The 22,620-nt window shown below is 44.0% G+C and overlaps 1 protein-coding gene across 1 annotated transcript in view; it reads left to right on the forward strand.

Annotated features, from left to right (window-relative positions):
* Window positions 1–6,125, forward strand: part of Pitpnc1 (phosphatidylinositol transfer protein cytoplasmic 1) — a 261,209-nt gene extending 255,084 nt beyond the window's left edge. The window contains exon 9 of the mRNA XM_034505249.2: window positions 1,051–6,125. Within this exon, the coding sequence (XP_034361140.1) occupies window positions 1,051–1,367 (317 nt within the window). The 3' untranslated portion in view covers window positions 1,368–6,125. The remainder of the gene's footprint in view (window positions 1–1,050) is intronic.
* The last annotated feature ends 16,495 nt before the right edge of the window (window positions 6,126–22,620 follow it).

The raw sequence follows: 22,620 nt of genomic DNA on the forward strand, positions 1-22,620 counted from the left end.
TAACAATAATAAGGGTTTACCAGACATCTCAGTGAGTAAAAGGTGCTTGCCACCCAGCCTAGTGACCTGAATTTGACCCCTGGGACCCACATGGTAGAAGGCAAGAGCCTTACCTCTAGAAAGTTGTCCTCTGACCTCCACATACCCTCCCTCAATGCTGGAGTTACAGGTGGTTGTGAGCCATCAGATATGGGTGCTGGGAATTGAACTCTGGTCCTCTGGGAAAGCCGTATGTGCTCCTAGCTGCTGAGACATCTCTCCAGTCCCAGTCAATAACAGTTTAAAGCGGATCTTTGAAAACCTGGCACCTAGCACACGAGGTCTTTCCTCCTCTTTAAATAAAGCCTTGAGTTCTGAGGCTAAGAAAGCTGAAAAGTTCTGATGTTTTTCGTGAATGTACCCTCTAAAGCAACCTGGCTCTTCTGTGATCTAAGCTTGATAGTGATGCTGTCAAGGCCACTGACTGCTTTAATGGCCTTCTTTGTATGGAAGATGTGGCCCAGTCTTACAGAAGCCTCATGTACATGCACCCATAATAGCAAAACACACACACACACACACACACACACACACTTTTTTATTGCCTACTAATTGGGCGAACGAGATGGCTCACTGAGTAAAGGTACCCACTGCTGCCAAGCCTGGCAACCTAAGTTCAGCACACTGACCTGAAGACCCAAATGTCGGAAGGACTGAATCCTGAAGGTTGTCCTTTCTCCTCCGAGACTCAGCCACCCACCACACACAGCAAATAAAGAAAGGGCATTTCAGTAATTCCTGAATACTTACTGAAGTGTCCTTTGAAAAATCTTGGGTTGATATCCAAAAAAGAAATGTTCTTTTGGGGGATGTGTCTTAGTAACAAAGATGGGATAGAAATAAAGTAATTAATTAATTAATTAATTTAAAAAAGAGGGTTTAATGTTTCAAAGACAATTCAGGTTTGTGATGGGTATGGGTTGGCTTCACGGTAGCTTCCCCAGATTTAGCAATAAACACATTTGCGGGTCTGAACAGTAACTATTGTTCTCTCTGCTTTTCCCTTTGAAGACATGACAATGGATGAAGTGCGAGAGTTCGAACGAGCCACTCAGGAAGCCACCAACAAGAAGATCGGCGTTTTCCCACCGGCCATTTCTATCTCCAGCATCGCCCTACTGCCTTCCTCGGTGCGCAGCGCCCCCTCCAGTGCCCCGTCCACCCCTCTCTCCACAGATGCGCCAGAATTTCTGTCCATTCCCAAAGACCGGCCCCGGAAAAAATCTGCTCCAGAGACGCTCACACTTCCAGATCCGGAGAAAAAAGCCACCCTGAATTTACCTGGCGTCTATGCTTCTGAAAAGCCATGTCGGCCCAAATCAGAGTAACTCCATGTGAACATCCCGTTGGGTCCTTTGTTTTCATTCGAGGCTTTTTTTTTTTTTTTTTTTTTTTTTTTTTGAATCCTCTGATCGAGGAAAAGACTGCCTCTTCATTCAGATGTGTTCTTGGATCTCAGATTGTGCATGTGGTTAAATAATCTCACAGATAGCAAGAAGCCCTAAGTGTGCCACACAGCATCATAGTGAGTGTGAAAAGTACGATTTAGAAAAACAAAACAGGTGGGGTTGAGGACAGAGCTCAGTGGGTGGAGCTGCTGCAGCTGCCATGGGTTCCATCCCAGCAATGGTAAACTAGGCAGGGGGATCACAAGCTCAAGGTCAACCTCAGCTACATAAAGAGTTTGAGGCCAGCTTGGGTTATATGAGACACTGTCTCAAGAACAATTAAAACCCACAGAATTGTCTCTAGTTTTAGATGTGGGCCAGGGAGGAAGCCTTGTTTAGGGGCCTTGATGAATCTGATGTGGGCCTCAATGGTAAAAGGGTGAGTGGATGAGAAAACTTTTTTTTTCTCTTTTTTTCTTTTTCTTTTTCTTTTTGGTAAGCTGTGGTAAAATAGTGATGTCAATTTCTTCCCATCAAACCAGAAATTCTCAACAACAAATAGGAAAAGAAAATACTCTCAGGTGTCACTTGCCTAACTGTTACAATTGGGGACTGCAGACCACCAATACTTGAATTCCAGCTGTTATCAATGAATTCCAGCTGTTATCAATGAATTCCAGCTGTTATCAATATTCATATTTTGATTTAGTCTGACTCAGGATTTGGAGCCTGATTAACTTCTTAAATTTTTGAAAATTTTAATAACCAACTTCTAGAGGCTCCAAGTGCAATTAACAATAATGTCTTTATACCTTTTCACAAAATTTAATAAAGCACCCATCTGTTTGAGTCGCTTCACTAACCCCTCCGTGCCCTGGTGGATTCTCAAATCTTTTAAGACTTGCCAGGATGAGTGATGACCACAGCTAATGTAATGTGTAATGTTTGGAAACAGAGCCCCAGGTGAGATAGACATCTTGTTTTCAGGTACCTACAAAGCTTGACCCGTGAGCCTCGTCATCCATAACAATTCTCAGAAATCTCAATGAGCTGAGTAGACTTCATTGACAGTCTCCCACTTGAGGAAGTTCAGGGTAGACTAAGTGACCTGGGCTTAACCACTGTCTGAATCATGAAAAAGAGCATCCAGCCCTCCTGGTTTACTCTTAGCAACATCCAGATGTCCCCGGAATGGGTTGGCCATCACCGGGCTTTAGAAAACATTGCCATTCTCTTACGCCTCCCTTATAATCTACATATTGGGGGCCAGGGTGTAGCTCAACTGTAGAGTTCTTACCTAACATGCAGGATGCCCTGGGTTCAGTCCCCAACCCTGCAAAAAGGAAATAATCCAGATACTGGCTGTGTCCCAGGAATCCAGTAAATTGAAGCAAGCAGGAAGGGGTGAGGAGGGGAGTCACAGGCTCCTAGGGATGTCATAAATGTCCCTTTTGTCTTACTCTTGTTGCTGAATGAAGGGGACATGTTTGCCAGAATCCAGGCTGACAGCTAGCAAGGTCAGTCAGTCTCAGTCATCAAAATGGCAGAAAGAGAAATCTGTCACCGTTGCACCTCACTGCCTTGAAACCCACAAGGAAAGCAAGCAGATATAGCAGTGCCGAACAACAGGTAGCTCCAGAGCCCATGTCCTAGCTATCCCTTCCTGACTCATGACCTTTAACCTCAGGAAAGGAAATGGCCCCCAATACAGATCCCAAAGGAAGCAAAACAGATCAAGGAGTGTACTCCCCTTCCCCGACACCTCCCAGCCGATGAACCCTGCCCACACTCTTGGGTGTTCCCATTCTGCAATGTCTTCTGGGTCCATGCCCTCTCCTGAAGCACAGATGCTGGCCCCTCGAGCCCAGCACCAAAGTGTTTAGAGTGTCTAGATCATTTGTCTATAGATGGACATTGCACTTCAGTACTCAAAGGAAAGCAATTACAAATAGCTTATCGTAACAGCGCATCTTTTCCTTAAGGTGACAGTACCGTAGTAGGGTACCCTTCTTTGCATGGTATGGAAGCATGAATCTTGCTTGTGGGAAAACTGTAATCTTTTCTCAAACCCTTTGAACTCCTCAGTGGCTCCCTCACCATGCAGCTGTATTCAATGAGAATGTCTGGCTTTAAAAAGCAAAATTCCACTTTCAGAAGACTCGGAGTTTGTGTATGTATCTGCTTACCATTTGCAAGCCGACTCGGGCTGGGGTGGGCTCATCAGTTTTTGTGTAGTACAAGTTGATTTTTGCGCAGGTGGCTAACCCATCTGGCACCTAGTTTTTCCAGTAACACCATGCCACTCTTCCTTTCCATACCAGCTTCTATTGTCAAGGTCAACAATCTGGTTCACTTTCAAAAGCCACATTCTTACTCCCTTTCTGTGAGTTTTCTCTCCTTTGTAGTCAGCCCAGGACCTTTGACACCAACTGCAGCGCTAACCTATGATAGTGTGATTCTTAACCAACACGTATGTGTTCAGTTTTCCTGTCCACGTGTGGTTTGCGTGTGTTACAAATAGGGAAGGGGTGGGATTCTGGATATATTTCATTAGCTGCTTTGAATATTTAATCCAGTCATCCCAAAGCATAAATGACTTCGACATTTTTCTGAATCTTGATTTCCAAGTCTCGTTTCGTCTTGTCCGTACGTGAATCTGTTATTGTGGGATCCAAGCCGTCAAGGAGTGTATATATAGAACATGAGTAATTCTTGTGAGGATGGAAACAAAATGGCTGCATGACGGAAACTTAGGAAGACAAAAACTAAATAAATAAATAAAATAGCAGAAACTTGAGTTGCTAAGCATGTTTGAGGGGGAAGTAGAATCCTCAACTCAGTGCCTATGTCTGCCATGTGAAATCCTTCAGCTTTGTTCACCAAAATTGTATCATACCTGTACATATATATACATGTATAAAATGCGGTATAGCAAGTCACACGCCACCAGTTCTAAGTCTCTGGTGGCCAAACTGAAATAGTAACCCATAGGATAATACATGTGTTTACCCCTCTTCATCTCTGATGGCGGTGGATGCCGCTAATATGGCCATACGTGTCTTGACTCCAGGTGGCTTCCGAATAGGAAATACCCCTGCGCTCTTGGTGTGGCACGGCAGCATCGCTTTGTCTGCGCTTTCCTGGGTCAAGCTCTTGTGGTGTCTTTATTGCATAAAGTTTGTCTGAAACCACCCCTGAGGAGCGTTTCCTTTTGCACTGTAGTAAGAGAAAACAAAGGAAAAAGAGAAACTGTGACATTTTTTGTTCAGTTTGTTGGTGGATTTGTTTATAAACTCTGCTATCATGGCTTTGCATCTATGTGGGGACTGTCTTAACTTATGCACAGGCAAATGTCAGCCATAGTTTGGGATGTGGAAATAAGTTAGCTCAATTGTGGATGTCATGAACACACACACACACACACACACACACACATGCAAAGGCTGTCAAAATAGCTTAGAGGGTCAAGGCACTTGCCACCAAATCTGACAATCTAAGCTCAATCCACATCTCACATGGTTGAAAGAAGGAACTGGTTCTCACAGGTTGTCCTCTGACCTCCACACATGTGCAGTGGTATATACACATACAGGCCTGAGTGCTCGCATGCACACACACATACATACACAAATAAAATTTTAAAAATAAAATACACAACCACCAATAATATCCCCAAAAGTAACCATGACTTTCTTTCATGGCTCATAATGGACTTTAAACCAAAAGACAGCTTAATAAAAACCCTCTTCAGTGAAAGTTTCAGGACTAATGTGTTTGTGAATATTTTCAAATTTCACTTCCTTTAGTATCTCTTCAATGCTCTGAGTCAGCAGCGTGACAGGGCACCAGCTGGCTCAGATTGATGGGAAATTTGTTTTTGAAAAAGGCCAGCACAGAATTGACCATTCTTTCAATCTGTAAGCAGATAGTCCAATGGAGAGCAACTCTAAATAATTTCCATACTTTTCTGGTCACCTGACTAGTGGGCTAGATGACAGTCTGCCATCTAAGCCATAGTTGTAAAATAAAATAAAAATCCTGGCCTGGCCTCTAAGTTGGTATCAATAAACTATATTAAGCTCTTTATTCTTGGTGAGACCAAAGTGTCACAATGTCGCATTGTGTTGACACCACGAACAGAGGCAAGAAACTTTGGGTTCTTCTGTATTCTGTATTTTGTATTCCACCTTCAGCGTGGTCTGTCTGAGACTGATATCTTACTGGTCAAGATCCATAGGACTTCATGATGTAAGAGAGAGTGAATTCATGGAGAACTTCACAGACGATGCCCCTTAAGTGTTACTCCATTTTAACAAATACTTAGGACAGGCCTCCCCACCTTCTTGCTTTTCGAGTTCAGTCTGTATCTGTGAAGTTACAAGTCTCCCTTTCAGTTCCCCAGTGTCCTTGAGAAGAGTTGATGTTATACGTCCTGGCCACTGTCATTTCAGAGTTTACATTTTTGAGCTGAGATCTTGATCGGCTAACTTAGTCAAAATACCACTGCCACCACTGAAGGACCAAGTGTTGAAACGCACAGTGTCTCGAGCAACGCAAGCGGAAGTAACCCTCACACACACAACCCTCTATGTCTTTTTATGGCTGTTCTGTCCTTAATGCCCACCCCCCGTTATTTATTATTGTTAATAACTTACTTTTTCTTACATTCTGTTGTAAATAAAGTATGAGGCAATCTTCTTCCAAGTGTTGCTTTCTCTTTCTCAACCAGTCTCGGGAACACTGGCCAATATATATATATATGTATATATATATATATTGTGGTTTTTCGAGACAGGGTTTCTCTGTGTAGCCCTGGCTGTCCTGAAACTCACTCGGTAGACCAGGCTGGCCTCGAACTCAGAAATCCGCCTGCCTCTGCCTCCCAAGTGCTGGGATTAAAGGCGTGCGCCACCACCGCCCAGCACACTGGCCAATATTAACATCAGTGGGAAAGAAGACAGGACAAGGAAGGAAGAAGCCAATTACTGTACCCAGCTGTATGGCTTTGTGTGCAAGGATGCCTCTCCTACTAATGGGCATTTGGTATCTTACATCCAAGATATCCAAAAGAAAAATCTATAACCCCATGGCTGAGTACATAGACTGCCTTTTCCACCTGGCAGGCACTTGAATGTCCCCAGAGTTTGAAATCACATAGCCAACAAGAATCCTTGGGAGTGCAAACCAGATTGACTCCATGTCAAGTTAAGTCTGGTGTGTATGTGTGTGTGTGTGTGTGTGTGTGTGTGTGTGTGTACGCACGCACGCACTTGAGTGTGTACATATGTACAGAGTCTCTGTGATGTAGTCCTGGCTGTCCTGGAACACACTCTGTAGACCAGGCTATTGTCAGACTCTCAGAGATCTGCCTGCCTCTACCTCCTGAGGGCGGGCCACTGCTCCAACTCATCTTTGTTTTTTGTTTTTAAAAACTCTTACTACTCTTCCAGAGGTCCTGAGTTCAATTCCCAGCACCCACATGGCAACTCACAACTGTCTGATGCTGTCTTCTGGTGTGCAGAGCATATGAAAACAAAAGTACCCATATACATAAATAAATCTAAAAAAAAAAAAAAAAAAGACAAAGTCATGTATTTATCTCGTACTGAGAAGCTTACTGGGTCTCACACACACTACATTAGATAGATAGATAGATAGATAGATAGATAGATAGATAGATAGATAGATAGATAGATAGATAGAATTTTTAAAAAGGAAATAAAGTCACAGTCTGACCTGTGAAGCAAACAAGCACAGTGCTTTTTATACCAAAGTCCTGTGAGTTGGGTAATATCAATTCAGTTAACTAAAACATGTTTCCTTTTGTAGCTCCAACCTCAGCATTACACCCCATCCAGCCTTTTAATTCTGTATTCCAAATACACAAACTTCCCACACATGGCTGCTGGCTGGCTTTCAAGCCTGCGTTCTTGGGCAGAGGCTACCTCCCAGGGCTGAACTTTATGGGGTCCTTAAATATTTGCATACCTAATCCTCAGTGTATAGGTTCTTATGATTCTCTCACCCCACCCCACCCTTGTTCCTAAGCAACAGTTCATCAAAAGCATCTTCCCACTGAGGCCTAACCTTAGACTTTTGAACGTATTTCTCTAAGATTTCCTCAGCCACCATTATAGATATTACATTCCTTGTGGTGTTTCTGTCTCTGATTTCCAGTTGCACCCTGGTTTCAAGTTCAAGATACATTCTAGATCTGAAATAGCCATTCATGAAATTCCCAGTCAGCCAAAGGCTTTGATAGCTTTGCTAGACAACCAGAGGTGTTCCTCTACACTGCGGTATATGGTGGGTCCAGGAGGCTCTTTCTTTAAGGTTATGGATTGACTCTTTCTGCCTAGCTTGTCTACACTTGAATTCTCTCTTCCATGGTGTGCAACTTAATAGACTACCTCATTCAAATTCAAAGATTTAGCTACTTTTGTCCTCCTTGGGAGAGTTGGTGTGCTAGTTTGCTGTCTGTTGATATGATAAACAACATACCCACTGTCTTAGAGTTTCTACCGCTACAATGAAACACCATGACCAGAAGCAAGATGTGGAGGAAAGGGTGTATTTGGCTTACACTTCCACAGCCCTGCTCATCATTGAAGGAAATCATGGCAGGAACCTGGAAGCAGGAGCTGGTGCAAAGGCCGTGTAGGGGTGCTACTTACTGACTTGCTCCACATGGCTTGCTCAACCTGCTTTCTTATAGAGCCCAGGACCGCCAGGCAAGGGACAGCACTACCCACAGTCCCCCATCAACCACTAATTAAGAAAATGCCCTACAGCCAGATCTTATGGAAGCGTTTTCTTAATTGAAGTTCCCACCTCTCAGATGACTCCGGTTTGTATCAAAGTTGACATAAAATTATCCAGCATACTGACCAAAAGCAACTTGAGGAGGAGAGGGTTTCTCTCAGCTAACATATCATAGTTCTTCACTGAGGGCAACTGCCAAGGACTAGCCTGGGCTTGGAGAGGAATTCCTGAGGAAGCGGTGTTTAGGAGCAGGGAAAGAACAACTCAAAGTCAATCATGGGTACAAGCTGACAGCTCTGGTCTGTTCCAGCTGGCTTTCCAGACAGCTGTGTAGATAAAGCCCAGTCTTTATTTACATATCAGTTCAATCATTACCCCAGGTTCCCTTTTGATTATCCCATGAGTCAACATTTTATGAATTTAGCCCCTTGATTTTTAGAAAGAGGCAGCAAATACATTTTCTTTTACATAACAAAATGAATCCAGAGATCTGCCTGCCATTGTAAAGCACAAACAATAAGTTTAGCCGAGTAGGATCTCTGAGATTACTATCTGCACTACACCTAGATGTGCTAGCTCTGCTCCCAGGGAACTGTGTCATGCCATTGCATCTGCATAGTAGGACTAGGCAGGAAGCCAAGGCAGGGACCTGGAAGAAGAAATTAAGCAGAGACCAAGAATAGCTAGATATTGGGTTGCTCTCTTTGGCTTCTTTAACTCTTTCTCTCTCTGTCTCTGTCTCTGTCTCTCTCTGTCTCTCTCTCTGTCTCTCTCTCTCTGTCTCTCTCTCTCTGTCTGTCTCTCTGTCTCTCTCTCTCTCTCTCTCTCTCTCTCTCTCTCTCTCTCTCTCTCTCTCTCTCTCTCTTTGTATAGGCCATTCCTACATCAATTGGCAAGCAAGAAAATGCCCCCACAGACATACCCACAGGTCAATCTCAACAAGGCAGTCGAGATCTCCTCTTCCCAGATATGTTAAAGTTTGTGGTCAAGCTTATATAATAAACTAATGATGGTTAGGAATAGGTCAGTAATTTGCCTTAATGTTCTTGTTCTGTTCCCAGCATGTGAGGCAAAAAAAAAAAAAAAAAAAAAGAAAAAAAAAGAAAGAAAAGAAAGAAAAGAAAGGAAGGAAGGAAGACCCAGGAATGTAACTCAGTGAGTAGCATGTTAGGTTAGCATGCAGGAGGCCTTAGCTTCAAAGACTACTACCACATAAATCAGGTGTGGTGGTACACCATACTAGCAGTGGGGAGGTGGAGACAGAAAGATTATGTCTTAGTCAGTGTTCTACTGCTGTGAAGGGAAACATTTAACTGGGGCTTGCTTACAGTTTCAGAAGTTTAGTACATTGTCATTGTGACTGGGACCATGGACACCTGCAGGCAGACATAGTGTTGGAGAAGTAGCTGAGAGTTCTACATCCAGATGGGCAGACAGCAGAAAGAGAGAGAGAGAGAGAGAGAGAGAGAGAGAGAGAGAGAGAGAGAGAGAGAGAGTTAAAGAAGCCCATCCCCAGTGACACACCTCCTCCAACAAGTCCACATCACCTAATCCTTTCAAATACTGCCACTCCTTATGAGCCTATGGGGGCCATTTTCATTCAAACCACTGCGGATTAGAAGGTTAACTTTTGGGGATGGAGAGCTGGCTCAGGGGTTAAAAGCACTTGCTCTTACAGAGGACCTGGTTTGATTCCCAGTCCGTACATGATGGCTTACCACCACCTATAACACCAGTCATAGAGGATCTAGTGCCCAATTCTCACCTCCCTGGCTGTCCTGGAACTCACTCTGTAGACCAGGCTGGCCTCGAACTCAGAAATCCACCTGCCTCTGCCTCCCAAGTGCTGGGATTAAAGGCATGCGCCACCACTGCCCGGCACACATAAATTTTTTTTTTAAATCAGTTTGAAGCCTAAAATAAAATATTGGTAGCCTCCAGAGTCAGGCCATTCAGTGAATGGCTGAATTCAGCACTTGAGACTTAAGGGATAATTTTGTTTAACTGTAAAAACCAGAAGCCTAAAATAAAACATTGGTAAGACATGGAATTTTTTTTTCTTACTTCTCTTACCCAGGTAAAGTCCTTTGCCTTCAAATGTCCAGTCCGTTGCCACTAATCTGTTTGAGCATCTTTCCCTGCAGCTGGGGTATCTCCACCATTCAGTGTTCCTGGTGTGATCCACTTGAGCTTTATACGTTGAAGGCAGCTTGATAAATTCCTTTGTCACTGAGCCAGCCTCTGAAGGGCCACTCTGAAGTTAAATCTGTCCATAGCTAAGAATAACCCTGAACTCCCAATCGTCCTGCCTCCACCTCCCCAGTATAGTCCTTCACCACCGTGATTCATTTTATGCAGGGCTGGGAATCAAGCACAGGGCTTGGTGCATGCTAGACAAGGACGCAACAACGGAGTCACTTCCCCAGACCTCCAGTCTTTCTTCTCTCAGAAAGCGAGACAGGAGTTATAACTCGTAGTTGAAAATCTTCCTGCACCCACCTTCCCAACCCACGCCCCGCCCACTAGAGCTTCTTCCAGCAGCTCCGGATTGAGCTTGCTCTCTCTATTTCACTTGTGGACTTCTGCTCTTGGCCTGCTCCTCAGATTTTCTCACTGGGTCTTTTCGTTTTTGCTGGCTGACTTTCCAGCATCGTTATCCTTCTTGTGGCCTTTGGGCAACATTGCCACAGTCACAGAGGAGCGTCCACAACGGCAGCCCCACGAAGACAATGGCTGTACCTCCTTAAACTTCACAAAGCCAGTTTTAGCCACTGTCTCTGGAGGCGGGTTGAGGGCAGACAACTCTGGGTGATTTTAAAATCTTATCCCAAAATAAGTTTCACACTCCCTGGGGATGGTCTCCGTGCGATGCTGGCAGCTGACTACACACAGGCGACCCTTGAGAGTCAAGTTGTGAGGCACACAAGCAGTCCTGTTCTGAGAGCTTCCAAAGATAGCTCGCTGCTCCAGGGCACAGAACACAGATAAAGTCACTCATGGGGCCAGAAGTGTTCTTTGCCTTTTCTCTGCACGGCCCTTGGAAACTTGGCAAGATTTCTTTTGATTTGAATTTTCCCACTGTCATGTTGAAGTTATTCTATTCCTTTGCATTCTGAGATAATTGATAATTATTATATAAACTGGAGGAGATGACAAATCATCATTGTTAGATATTTTAGGATTTACTTTTTTTAGTGTGTGCACGCGTGCGCATGCATGCACACGTATGCATTTGGGTGCCAGAAGAGGAGATGAAGCTGCAGGTGGCTGTAAGCTACAGTGAACACTGGCCGTTTAAGTCCTCTACAGCAGCCTTAATCGCTCTTAACTGCTGAGCCATCTCTCCAGTCCCAACTTTTTAAATTAATTTCTAAGGAAATTTGTGTGTGTGGGGGGGGAGGTTTGAGGCACGGTTTTTCTGTGTAGCCCTGGCTGTCCTGGAACTCACTCTGTAGACCAGGCTGGCCTCGAACTCAGAAATCCACATGCCTCTGCCTCCCAAGTGCTGGGATTAAAGGCGTGCACCACCACTGCCTGGCATAGCTAGGCACTCTTAAACGTCAGAAGATGTTGGATCCCCTGGAACTAGAGCTATAGATAGTTAGTTGTAAGCCACCACTAGGTCCTAGGATCCAAACAAATGCTCTTGGGAGCTGGAGAAGTGACTCAGCAGTTAAGCACACTTGCTGCCTCTCCAGAGGACCTGGGTTCAACTCCTAGCACCCACATAAAGACTCAAAACTGTCTGTAACTCCATTCCAGAGGATCTGACACCCTGGCCTCCTCAGATACCAGGCACACATGTGGTCACACATGTCAGACATGCATGTAGGCAAAAAGCCCACACACATAAAATTCAAACAAATAAATCTTAAAAAAAAAATATTGATAGCTGGGTGGTGGCACACACCTTTAATTCCAGCTCTTGGGAGGCAGATGCAGGTAGATCTCTGTGAGTTCGAGGACAGACTGTTCCACAGGGTGAGTTCTAGGACGGCCAGGACTACACAAAGAAATTCTGTCTCAACACACAAACAAGTGCTCTTCCCACTGAACCTTCTCTCAGCCTCTATTTATTTAGTTGAGAATGAAACTATAACTCTTGGGTCACGTGCTACCCTATCATGGACAAGGCCCTGGGTCCAATCACCACACCTCTCTAGAAGAAAATTCTTTCTCCTGGTAAACATCATAACTTCTAAATGCCCATCTTTCTGCAAAGTGCTGGGAGGGGTTTGAGTTATTTTATAAACACATTAGTGTTTGAATGGCATGCTTATCAATTTTCTTTCTTCTTTTCTTGTTTGTTTGTTTGTTTGTTTGAGACAAGGTTTTTTTGTGTAGCTCTAACTGTCCTGGAATTCATTCTGTAGACCAGGCTGGCCTCAAACTCACAGAAATTAGCCTGCCTCTTTCTCCCAAGTGCTAGAATTAAGGCGAGTGCCCACCATGCCTAGTTCATGTTTATCATTTTTTAAGGCTAAGTAATATATTCCCTAGAGTTAACAATCTATGATTTTCTGCAACACTTATTATAGTTTAGCATGTGGGGGTTTTCGTTTTTTGGTGCTTTTTGTTTTTGACAGATTTTTTTTTTTTTTTGTCACTTTGTAGAGTCTGTTACAAACCTACTTTAGCATAGTTTGTATTCTTTGTGTTGTTCAGTTTTAGGGATTGAACCCACCGTGCCCACATCCAGGCAACTCACTAAGGTATATACCCAGCCCTCCTTTTTGTTTTTTTGGTTTTTTTTTTTAATTTTGAGACAATATCTCATTAAGTTGCTGAGGCTAGCCTTGAACTCACTCCGAACCCAAGAAGGCCCAATGGCCCTGCCATTCCTTTGCCTCAGCTTCCTAACTAGCTGGTGTCCTATGTTGGGCCACCAGCCCTGGCTTCTGTCTTCTATTCATTTATTTGTCTTAGATAAATTCTCAGAAATTGGGGCTGAAGAGATAGCTCAGCAATTAAGAGTGCAGAAGACCTAAAACATTCTCTCCTGACCGCTAAGGCACCTAAGCTCACATGTACATGCCCACACATATGCACACCCTCAGAAATACATACATATACCCCACACACATGCACATACCCACACATGTGCACATACTCCCATATGCACAACCCCCTACACATGCACACACACACACACATACACATATACATAATTAAAAAATAATTTAAGTAAATCTTAAAACATTTCAGAGTTGGGTGGTGATAGCACCTACATTTAGTCCCACCACTTAGGGAGACAAAGGCAGGAGGATCTCTGTGAGTTTGAGATCAGCCTGCTCTAACAGCAAGTTCCAGGACAGCCAGGCTGTTGCATAGAGAAACTTTGTGTTGAAAAACAAACAAATAAAACCAACCTCAAACCCCCAAAACAAAGAAAGCAGGTTTTGAGGGATTGGAAATGTGGGGGTTTCAAAAACAAATTCCAAACTAGTCGACTGAGTGGAAGGCTGGGGTTGGTTTTGTTGTTGTTTTGTTGAGACAGGGTCTTATGTAGCCCTGGCCGGCCTTCAACTTACTAGTACCCAAGAATGACCTTGAACTTACAGTACTCCTGTCTCTACCTCCTAGTCACTGGCATATGCACCAACATGCCTGGTTTGCACAGTGCTGAGTGTGAGCCCAGAGCTTCGGGTGAGCTATGCCAGCTCTCTGTCAGATGAACGACATACTCAGCCCAAGTCATTTGCTAAGATCCAAAAATCAAAAAACAAACAAACAAAACAAGACAAAACTTGCTAATGTCCCAAGTAAGAAGAAGGTGATATTTCAAGAATTAAGAATGTAGGGCTGGGGACATGGCTCAGCAGGTAAGGGCACTTGTTGCTCTTTTGGAGGACCCAGATTCAATTTCCAGTACCCACACTGTGACTCACAACTATCTTTAACTCTCCTTCCAAGAGAATCAGAGGTCCTCTTCTGGCTTCTATCGGCATTGCATGCATATGGTACAGAGCCATACATGCAGGCAAACACTTATACATATGACATAATACATATTTGCCAGGTAGTGGTGGCACAGGCCTTTAATCCAAGCACTCAGGAAACAGAGGCAGGTGGATTTCTGAGTTTGAGGCCAGCCTGGTCTACAGAGCCAGTTCCAGGCCAGCCATGGCTACATAAAGAAACCCTGTCTTGGAAAACCAAAACAATAAATAAAATCTCAAATACATACATACGTATTTTCAAAGAATAAGAAGTGAAAAGGGGTAAGAACTGTGTGTTCATGGGGTAAGACCCACAAAATCTGCCTCATTTTCATGTATACAGCCTGTGGAAAAAATTACCTTTTATTCTATAAAGAGAATTAAATGAGGTACTTAGATCATTAAAAAAAAATAAAATGAAATTTAACTAATTTCTGATTATCTGTGAGTCAATAGCTCTGTATTCAGATTCCCTGAGCAACTTGACCTGCTATTGTGTGAATATAAAAATGTCAAGCTTTCTCTTTTTTTCTGATGTGCTAAATCTAATTTACATCGGAAGATAAGATACCCTCGGCACTCAGAGAAGGGCTTTACAGAAAGAGATGATTGATCCGCAGTTTAACCTTTGGGTTAACAATTTGTGAAACAAGGTCGAAGTCTCAGCAGAAACTCCTCAGTGGTTCTTTTGTACATAAAAACAAGCCCAACAGCCATGCTTGGGGGCTCCTGTCTTTAATCCCAACACCGGGAAGGCAGAGGCAGGTGTTCGCTGTGAGTTCAAGTCCAGCCTGGAAAAAAATCAAGCCAAATGTCACAGAGGCATGATAAATACCTGAAAAAATGAACCTTTTATTGCATTTCATTTATTGTGTGTGCACATGCACAAGTCACAGTACACATGTGTCAGTCTACCATGTGGGACTCAGCTTGTCAGTTTTGATGGCAAGTGCCTATACCCACTGGGCCCTCTCATACCTCCAAATCATTGTTTTAAGTGGTTTGAGTGAGATTCTCTTCCAAAAACAAACAAACAAACAAACAAAAAAACAACAACACTACTTCAAAGTAGGAAAGGTTAGAAGGTGAGATTCCTTCATCCCCAAGGGGGCAGCCCAACAGCCTTTCTTCCCAGAGGAAACACTGGAGCCACAGAGGATCCCTCAGGGAAAATAAAGATGAAGATGGCTTCGGTTTGTTAGAAATGGAAGGGTTGTTTTGTTTTGTTTTGTTTTGTTTACAGTAGCTTCCAAGATCACAACTGACAAGCTTCAGTTACTTCACAGACACAAGGCCCCATCTTTAACATATATGTGTGTGTATATTATATAAGTATTATACATATATATATATAAACTAAATAAATATATAAAGTGTGTGTGCATATGTATATGTATTATATAAGTATTATACATATATATATGAACTAAATAAATATATAGTTAAAGTGTGTGTATTATATGTATTATATAAGTATCATACATATATATGAACTAAATAAATAGATAGTTAAAGTGTGTGCACGTGCTTCTTATCTGAATACATACCACCAGAGTACAGTTTCCAAGGAGGCCAGAAGAGGGTGACAGAGCTCCTGGTATTGACGTTACAGGCAGCTTGAGCCACCTAGTGTGGGTGCTGGGAAACAAACCTGAGTCCTCCAAAAGAGCAACAGTATTCTTAACTGCTGAGCCCTCTCTTTGTTTGTTTGTGTTTGTTTTTGTTTTTCGAGATAGGGTTTCTCTGTGTAGTCCTGGCTGTCCTGGAGCTCACTCTGTAGACCAGGCTGGCCTCGAACTCAGAAATCTGCCTGCCTCTGCCTCCCAAGTGCTGGGATTCAAGGTGTGCGCCACCACTGCCCGGCTCTCCAGGCCCTTTTTAATGCTGGGTTTTTGTTGTTGTTTGGGTTTGTTTTGGTTTTTTGTTGTTGTTGTTGTTGTTGCTGGTGGTGGTGGTTTTTTTTTCCTAGTATGTGGGGTATATGTACATGCGTGTAGGTATGTTCATATATGTGAGTGCATGGTAGAATGTGGAGGCCTGCCGCTGATGTCTGGTGTCTTCCTGATTATCTCCCATCAGGCCGGGCTCCTGGCTCAATGCCGAGATCATTGGCTCATAGACGAGTGAGCCAGCTTGCTCTGGGGAGTCCTATCACAACCTTCCCCGGGTTGATTATAGGTGAGCTACCATGTCCACTTTGTTAGGCCCAAATCGTACCTACCCTATTTCCCCCATAAAAGGGCAAGCCCACTGACTTGGTTCAAAATTCAGTCTAGGCTCAGCTCAAACTGGACTACTGAAGGATTTCTGATGGTTAAATAAAAGCCAGCACTCTTCAGGAACTTGTTAAACAGTTCCCATCGCCAAAAGGAATCATTCCCCGACCTCTGGTAGAAGGGACATAGGGCTTGCCTCCAGGCTCCTTCAGTCCCTCCTCACACACACTTTATACAGCTCAAAGCCCACCCCACCCCTTCTCACCCCTCCTCCACCCTAAACTCCCAGGATGCTCCAGTTCCCAGGCTCCCCTCCCTCTAGCTACTTACTCTTCTTATAATCCTTATGATTTTTCCATGCCCCACCCCCCCAGCCCTCGACGTCTTCTCACCCTGCTTCTCTTTCCCTCTGCTCTAGACTCTTCCAGATGTTTTTCTCTCTTGTCCACAACAAAAACCTTCCCCCTGACCATGGAGTGACCATTTTAGTGGCTCCCCTACTCTGCCCTCACTTACACACCTAACTTACAGGAGTTCTGAGATTCTAAACTGCTGTCTTCAGTATTGTGTCTCCCAAATGCTTCACCTGATGTGCCTTCTCCCCACCCCTCTCCCATTTTTTAGATAAAGTCACATCCCAGGCTGATATTCACTGACTCTTCATCCTGTGTCAGGCCTTGTGCCACAGAGTTCACATTAATTAACCCCTGTGGCCCTCATAACACACGGAGTTAAAAGGACAGTAATCTCTGTCTTACAACGGAGGAAGAACACTGGGTAGCTGTTGCATTCTCTTAACTCCTAGACTCAGGAAGTGGAAGCAGGAGACTCAGAGGCTCAAGGCAGGGCTCTGAAAATGTCTCAGTAGGTAAAGATGCCTGTCACCAAGGCTGAACACCTGATCTGGATCTTTGAGACATGAATGATAGAATCCCATGACCTGTGTCCTGTCACACACACACACTCATTTATAAATAAATAATATAATAGTTCACTATCATCCTTGACTCCAAGGTAAGTCGGAGGTCTGGAGGCCAGCCTGGACTACATAAGATTGTGTTCCAATAAAATAAAACAAACAAGAACAACAAAAACCAGGACTGGAGAGAGAGCTCAGCACTTAGTGTTTCTTCTCAGCTCCCCCCCACAGTTACCTAGCAACAGCCAAGTGTGCTGACTCAGTATAAAAGGGGCTGCTTGCCACCCCCCACTCTCTTCTTGTCTTGCTCTCCTCTCTTCCTCTCTGTCCCTTCTCTCCCCATTCCCCCTCCCCCTCTCTCCATGTGTTCATGGCCAGCCTCTACTACTGTTCTCTCTCTCTCTCTCTCTCTCTCTCTCTCTCTCTCTCTCTCTCTCTCTCTCCCTGTATTTCTCTCTCTCTACTACCTACTTCCCCCTTCAACTCCCCCCCCCATACCCTAAATAAACTCTATTCTATACTGTCCTGTCCTGTGGCTGGTACCTCAGGGGAAAGAGATGCTTCAGCATGGACCTGCAGAGGTACCTCCTTCCCCTCCATTAACCATATCCCTGGCTTCTATTTCTTTTTTATAAAACGCAACACTTAGGAGCACAACAGAGTTAAGGTCTCAGCCTCTGCATTAGGAGGCTCACAGCTCAGCCACCCAGAACTTCAGCTGGGGGTGGGAGTGGGGAAATCTGACACCTCTGGCCCCTGCAGGTACCTATACTCACGTGCACACAGACACACACATACACACAATTAAACATAAAAATATAAGACCCATTCTCTAAATAAGCAAACCTGTTACCGAAATACCTACAGCCAGAAGTCAAATCCCTGGCTTCTAAAGTCAGAAGCAGTAGACTTTCACTTCTTAAGGCTTGGAGTCCAACTAAGCCTCTGGGTCAGCCAGTCCAGTCCTTACACCTTGGCCACTCAAGGGCTCAGGACTACCAGCTGTGGAAGAGCTTTTCCTCCCTCGCCCAAGATTCCTATGCAGGTGAACAAGAAGACTGGAGTCAGCCTGTTGGTAACAGTTTGAATCAGAGGGCCAGAGACCGTCTGAGGGGAAATCTGCTGGGAAGGTACTGGAGGCTGAGTCTTTCCTGAGCTTTTGGGATTTAGCAAAGTATAACTTGCAGCATACTAAGTCCAGTTTAATTCAAGATAAATGGTGAACGATTGCATAGGGCATGTTTATAAGTTTTTTTTAAAATCACTCATCGGGCTGGAGAGATGGCTCAGCAGTTAATAGCACTGGAAGCTCTTCCAGAGGTCCTGAGTTCAATTCCCAGCAACCACATGGTGGCTCACAACCATCTGTAATGGGATACGATTGTTAGTTGTTAGAAGTCTGATCACAGCAAACAGACCACTCCAGATCACACGGTTCCAAGGAGGAGGTTTATTCAGGAGATGGGGCAAAGGTGGGAGAAGAAGGTAGAAGGATAAGAGAGAAGTAGAGGCCGGCCATGACCACGTGGAGAGAAAGGAAAAGGGGGAGGGGACAGAGAGGCAAGAGAGTAAAAGAGAGGGTAAGAGAGTAAGAGATTAAGAGAGAGAGGAGGGGGCAAGCAGCCCCTTTTATAGTGGACCAGGCCTACCTGGCAGTTGCCAGGTAACTGTAGGGAGGAGCATACCTGGCTATTGCCAGGTAACTGTGGGGAGGAGCATACCTGGCTGTTGCCAGGTAACTGTAGAGGTGGAATTTAGACAGAATACTAACATTCCCCCGTTTTGGTTTAATTAAAAAAGAAAAATTAGAAAGAGGTGACGGGCCGGGCAGTGGTGGCGCACGCCTTTAATCCCAGCACTTGGGAGGCAGAGGCAGGTGGATTTCTGAGTTCGAGGCCAGCCTGGTCTACCGAGTTCCAGGACAGCCAAGGCTATACAGAGAAACCCTGTCTCAAAAAACCAAAAAAAACAAAAAAACAAAACAAAAAAACCAAAACAAAACAAAAAACAAACAAACAAACAAACAAACAAAAGAGGTGACGGTGAAGCAGGAATAGGGACGTTGTGATATCTGGCTACTTCCTGCTGGCATTGGGGGCGACATGTCTCTAGGGAGAACCTAGAAGAATGGGTATGGGGGATGTTTGTCCGGTCTTGGAGAGTTGGCTGTTTCCTGCTGTCCAGGGTCTGTGGAGCCATCTGAGGATAGGTCAGAAGGAACAGGTCCAGTAGAAGCAGCTGTGTATGTGACAGGAGATGGAGCATCTGGAGGTTGCTTCTCTGGAGCTGTTCTGGATGTGCCTGGACTTGACAAGATGTAGGGAATAAGATTAAGTACATTTGGGGAAAAGAAAATTTTTTCTAAGATATACATTTGAAACCCAGAGAGGCTGGGCAATGGTGGTGCACGCCTTTAATCCCAGCACTTGGGAGGCAGAGGCAGGCGGATTTCTGAGTTTGAGGCCAGCCTGGTCTACAGAGTGAATTCCAGGACAGCCAGAGCTACACAGAGAAACCCTGTCTCGAAAATAAATAAATAAATAAATAAATAAATAAATAAATAAAATTAAAAAAAAAAAAAAAGAAACCCAGAGAGATCCCACCCATTGGAATAGGTAAGTGGGAACTTTAGGCAGATATACTTATCCAGATGGCGTCTATTTGGTCCGTGAAAGGTAGATCTGAGTGGGTTTCCTGTAGCTTTTAAGTTTACAAAAGAGATAACAACATGAGTTAATAACACAAAAAGTCTTTAAGATGAACCTTTGTTGGATCGTATAGTGGCATGTTTTATTAGAGGTAGGCAAGTTTATAGGAACTCAGATAATATTAGGACAGTGGCATAGCAAGAAGAGGAAATATGAAGCATTTAATTGATGGCAACTGAGTTTAGGTAATAAGGTAACAGATAATATCTGTGAAAGTTTAGCTGTCAATGTAGTCAGAAGTCTGAAAGAGTAAACAATAATCTACCAGTTATATATTTTTATTTTAAGAAATGACAGAGTCCACTAGCCAACACCGATGCCTTCTTCTGGTGTGTCTAAGGACAGCTACGGTGTACTCATAAATTAAATAAAAAAGAAAAAATAAATAAAAATTTATCATCATCTGAAATCCAAATTTGAGTGGATAGCTTGTATTTATTTGATAAGCTATCGTATAGGTCCAGGTAAAGATTTGACTGTGCTCATCTGACAGTACAAGGATGTTAAAGCATCACAAGCAGGGAGTTCAGAATCTGATTAGATGCGGTTGGGCCCATTTGGGGTGGCAGTAGATACATAATCTGATTAGAGTTCTTCAGAGATCCTACTGGTTATAGATTGCCTAAGAGTGCACAAAGAATCAGGGAGCCCAGAAAGCAGTCGCCAGAGTCTAAGATAAAGAAGGGGCTGGCTTAGGGCCAGCAAAATGGCTTGACTGGTAAAGGAGTTTGCCACCAAGGCTAACAACCCGAATCTGATCCCTGGAACCCAAAAGGTGGAGGGAGAGAACTGTTATTGTGTTTTATAAAAAGCTAAGAAAGGAAGGAATATGTTTGGTGAAGGCGAGGTATGGTGTGGGGTAAAGGGGTGCCTCTGCGGGCCCATGCTGAGGCATCCCTTATTTAGGGCATGGAGAGGGAAGTTGAGAGAAAAAGTGAGGGAGGTAGGGAGGGGAGGGAAGAGGCTGGCCATGAGCACAAGGAGAGAGAGGGGAGAAGGGAATAGGGAGAGAGTGGGTAAGGAGCAAGGGCAAGAGACTGAGGAGCCAGCAAGCAGCCCCTTTTATAGTGAGTCCGGCACATCTGGCCGTTGCTAGGTAACTGTGGGGTGGAGCCCAGATGAAATGGCAACAGTTATCCTCTGGTACTACAACAGGGGCTGAAGATACAGTGCAGTGGAAGAGGCGGATCTCGAAAGGACAAGAGTGCAGCTATACTTAACAGGAAAGATTTGTGGGGTGGAATTCCCAGAGATAAGTAGTGGACCGGGTTCCAGGGGCTGAGAGAGGAAGAGAAATGAGGATTGACCATGTTTGAAAAGACAAAAACACTCTGGAATTGGATGGTGGTGATGGCTACAAAAATTTGTAAATGCAGCAATGCCAAAAAACTTTCCATCAAAAAGTGAAAATGGTATATTTCATGTTATGTATATTTTACCATGATAAGAAATCTCTAGATGCAGGCACTGGGTTTTGAAAAGACATACCCCGCCAGGCGGTGGTGGCACATGCCTTTAATCCCAGAGGCAGGGGGATTTCTGAGTTCGAGGCCAGCCTGATCTATAGAGTGAGTTCCAGGACAACCAGGGCTACACAGAGAAACCCTGTCTCGAAAATCCAAAAAAAAAAAAAAAAGAAAGAAAAGAAAAGACATACCCCATACTTAGATCTTAGATGCCCTCTCCAATGCTTGCTGCAGAGAAACTATCTTCAGAAAAGCTTGCTGGAATTCTATTATTCCATTCCTTGCTGTGATCTGAACATTCGCTTTCACAGTGTGCTAAGACTCCAGATCTGAAAAGCACAGCTCAGACATCTTACACATTGTTTAAGAACCACCATGAGTCTCAAATAATACAGTTGGCAGCATCTGCTTTCTCCACACAATGGTTTCTATATAGTATGCTTTAATAGGGCTGGAGATCTGACTCAGCAGTTAAGAATGCCTGCAGGCTTCATTTTAGGGCTGGAGAGATGGTTCAACCCTTAAAGACTAGGTTCACAGCCTGGCAGTGGTAGTGCACGCCTTTAATCCCAGCACTTGGGAAGCAGAGGCAGGCAGATTTCTGAGTTCAAGTGCCAGCCTGGTCTACAGAGTGAGTTCCAGGATAGCCAGGGCTACACAGAGAAACCCTGTCTTGAAAAAGAAAAGAATGCTTGCAGCTCTTGCAGTGGACCCTGCTTCAATTCTCAGCACCCTTATGGTGGCTCACGGACATCTGTAACTCCAGTTCCAGGGGATCTGACATGCTCTTCTGGTTTATGAGAGAGAGTACCAGGTACTTTCTTAGTGCACAGACATCAAGCAGACAAAAAAAAAATCCATACACACCAAGTAAAAATAAAATCCATTTTAAAATTTTTTTCTAGACAATGTTCATCTTTGTAGCCCTGGCTGTCCTGGAACTTGCTTTGTAGACCAGGCTGGCCTGGAAATTACAGAGATCCACCTGCCTCTGCTTCCAGAGCGCTGCCACCACCCAGGAAAAAAAACAAACACAATTTTTATTTAGTTAGTTTTTTCAGTCACTGCAGCACTTTTAGTTTGTTTTTATGCAATGACATGTTACTGCACTTAATGTTCTCACTGAACAGTAGAAAACCAAAATTTGTCATTTTAAAAGAACTGAGCACAAAAAAACTTTACA

The sequence above is a fragment of the Arvicanthis niloticus genome, chromosome 6 (assembly GCF_011762505.2).
Source record: "Arvicanthis niloticus isolate mArvNil1 chromosome 6, mArvNil1.pat.X, whole genome shotgun sequence".
NCBI classification, from domain to species: Eukaryota; Metazoa; Chordata; class Mammalia; order Rodentia; family Muridae; genus Arvicanthis; species Arvicanthis niloticus.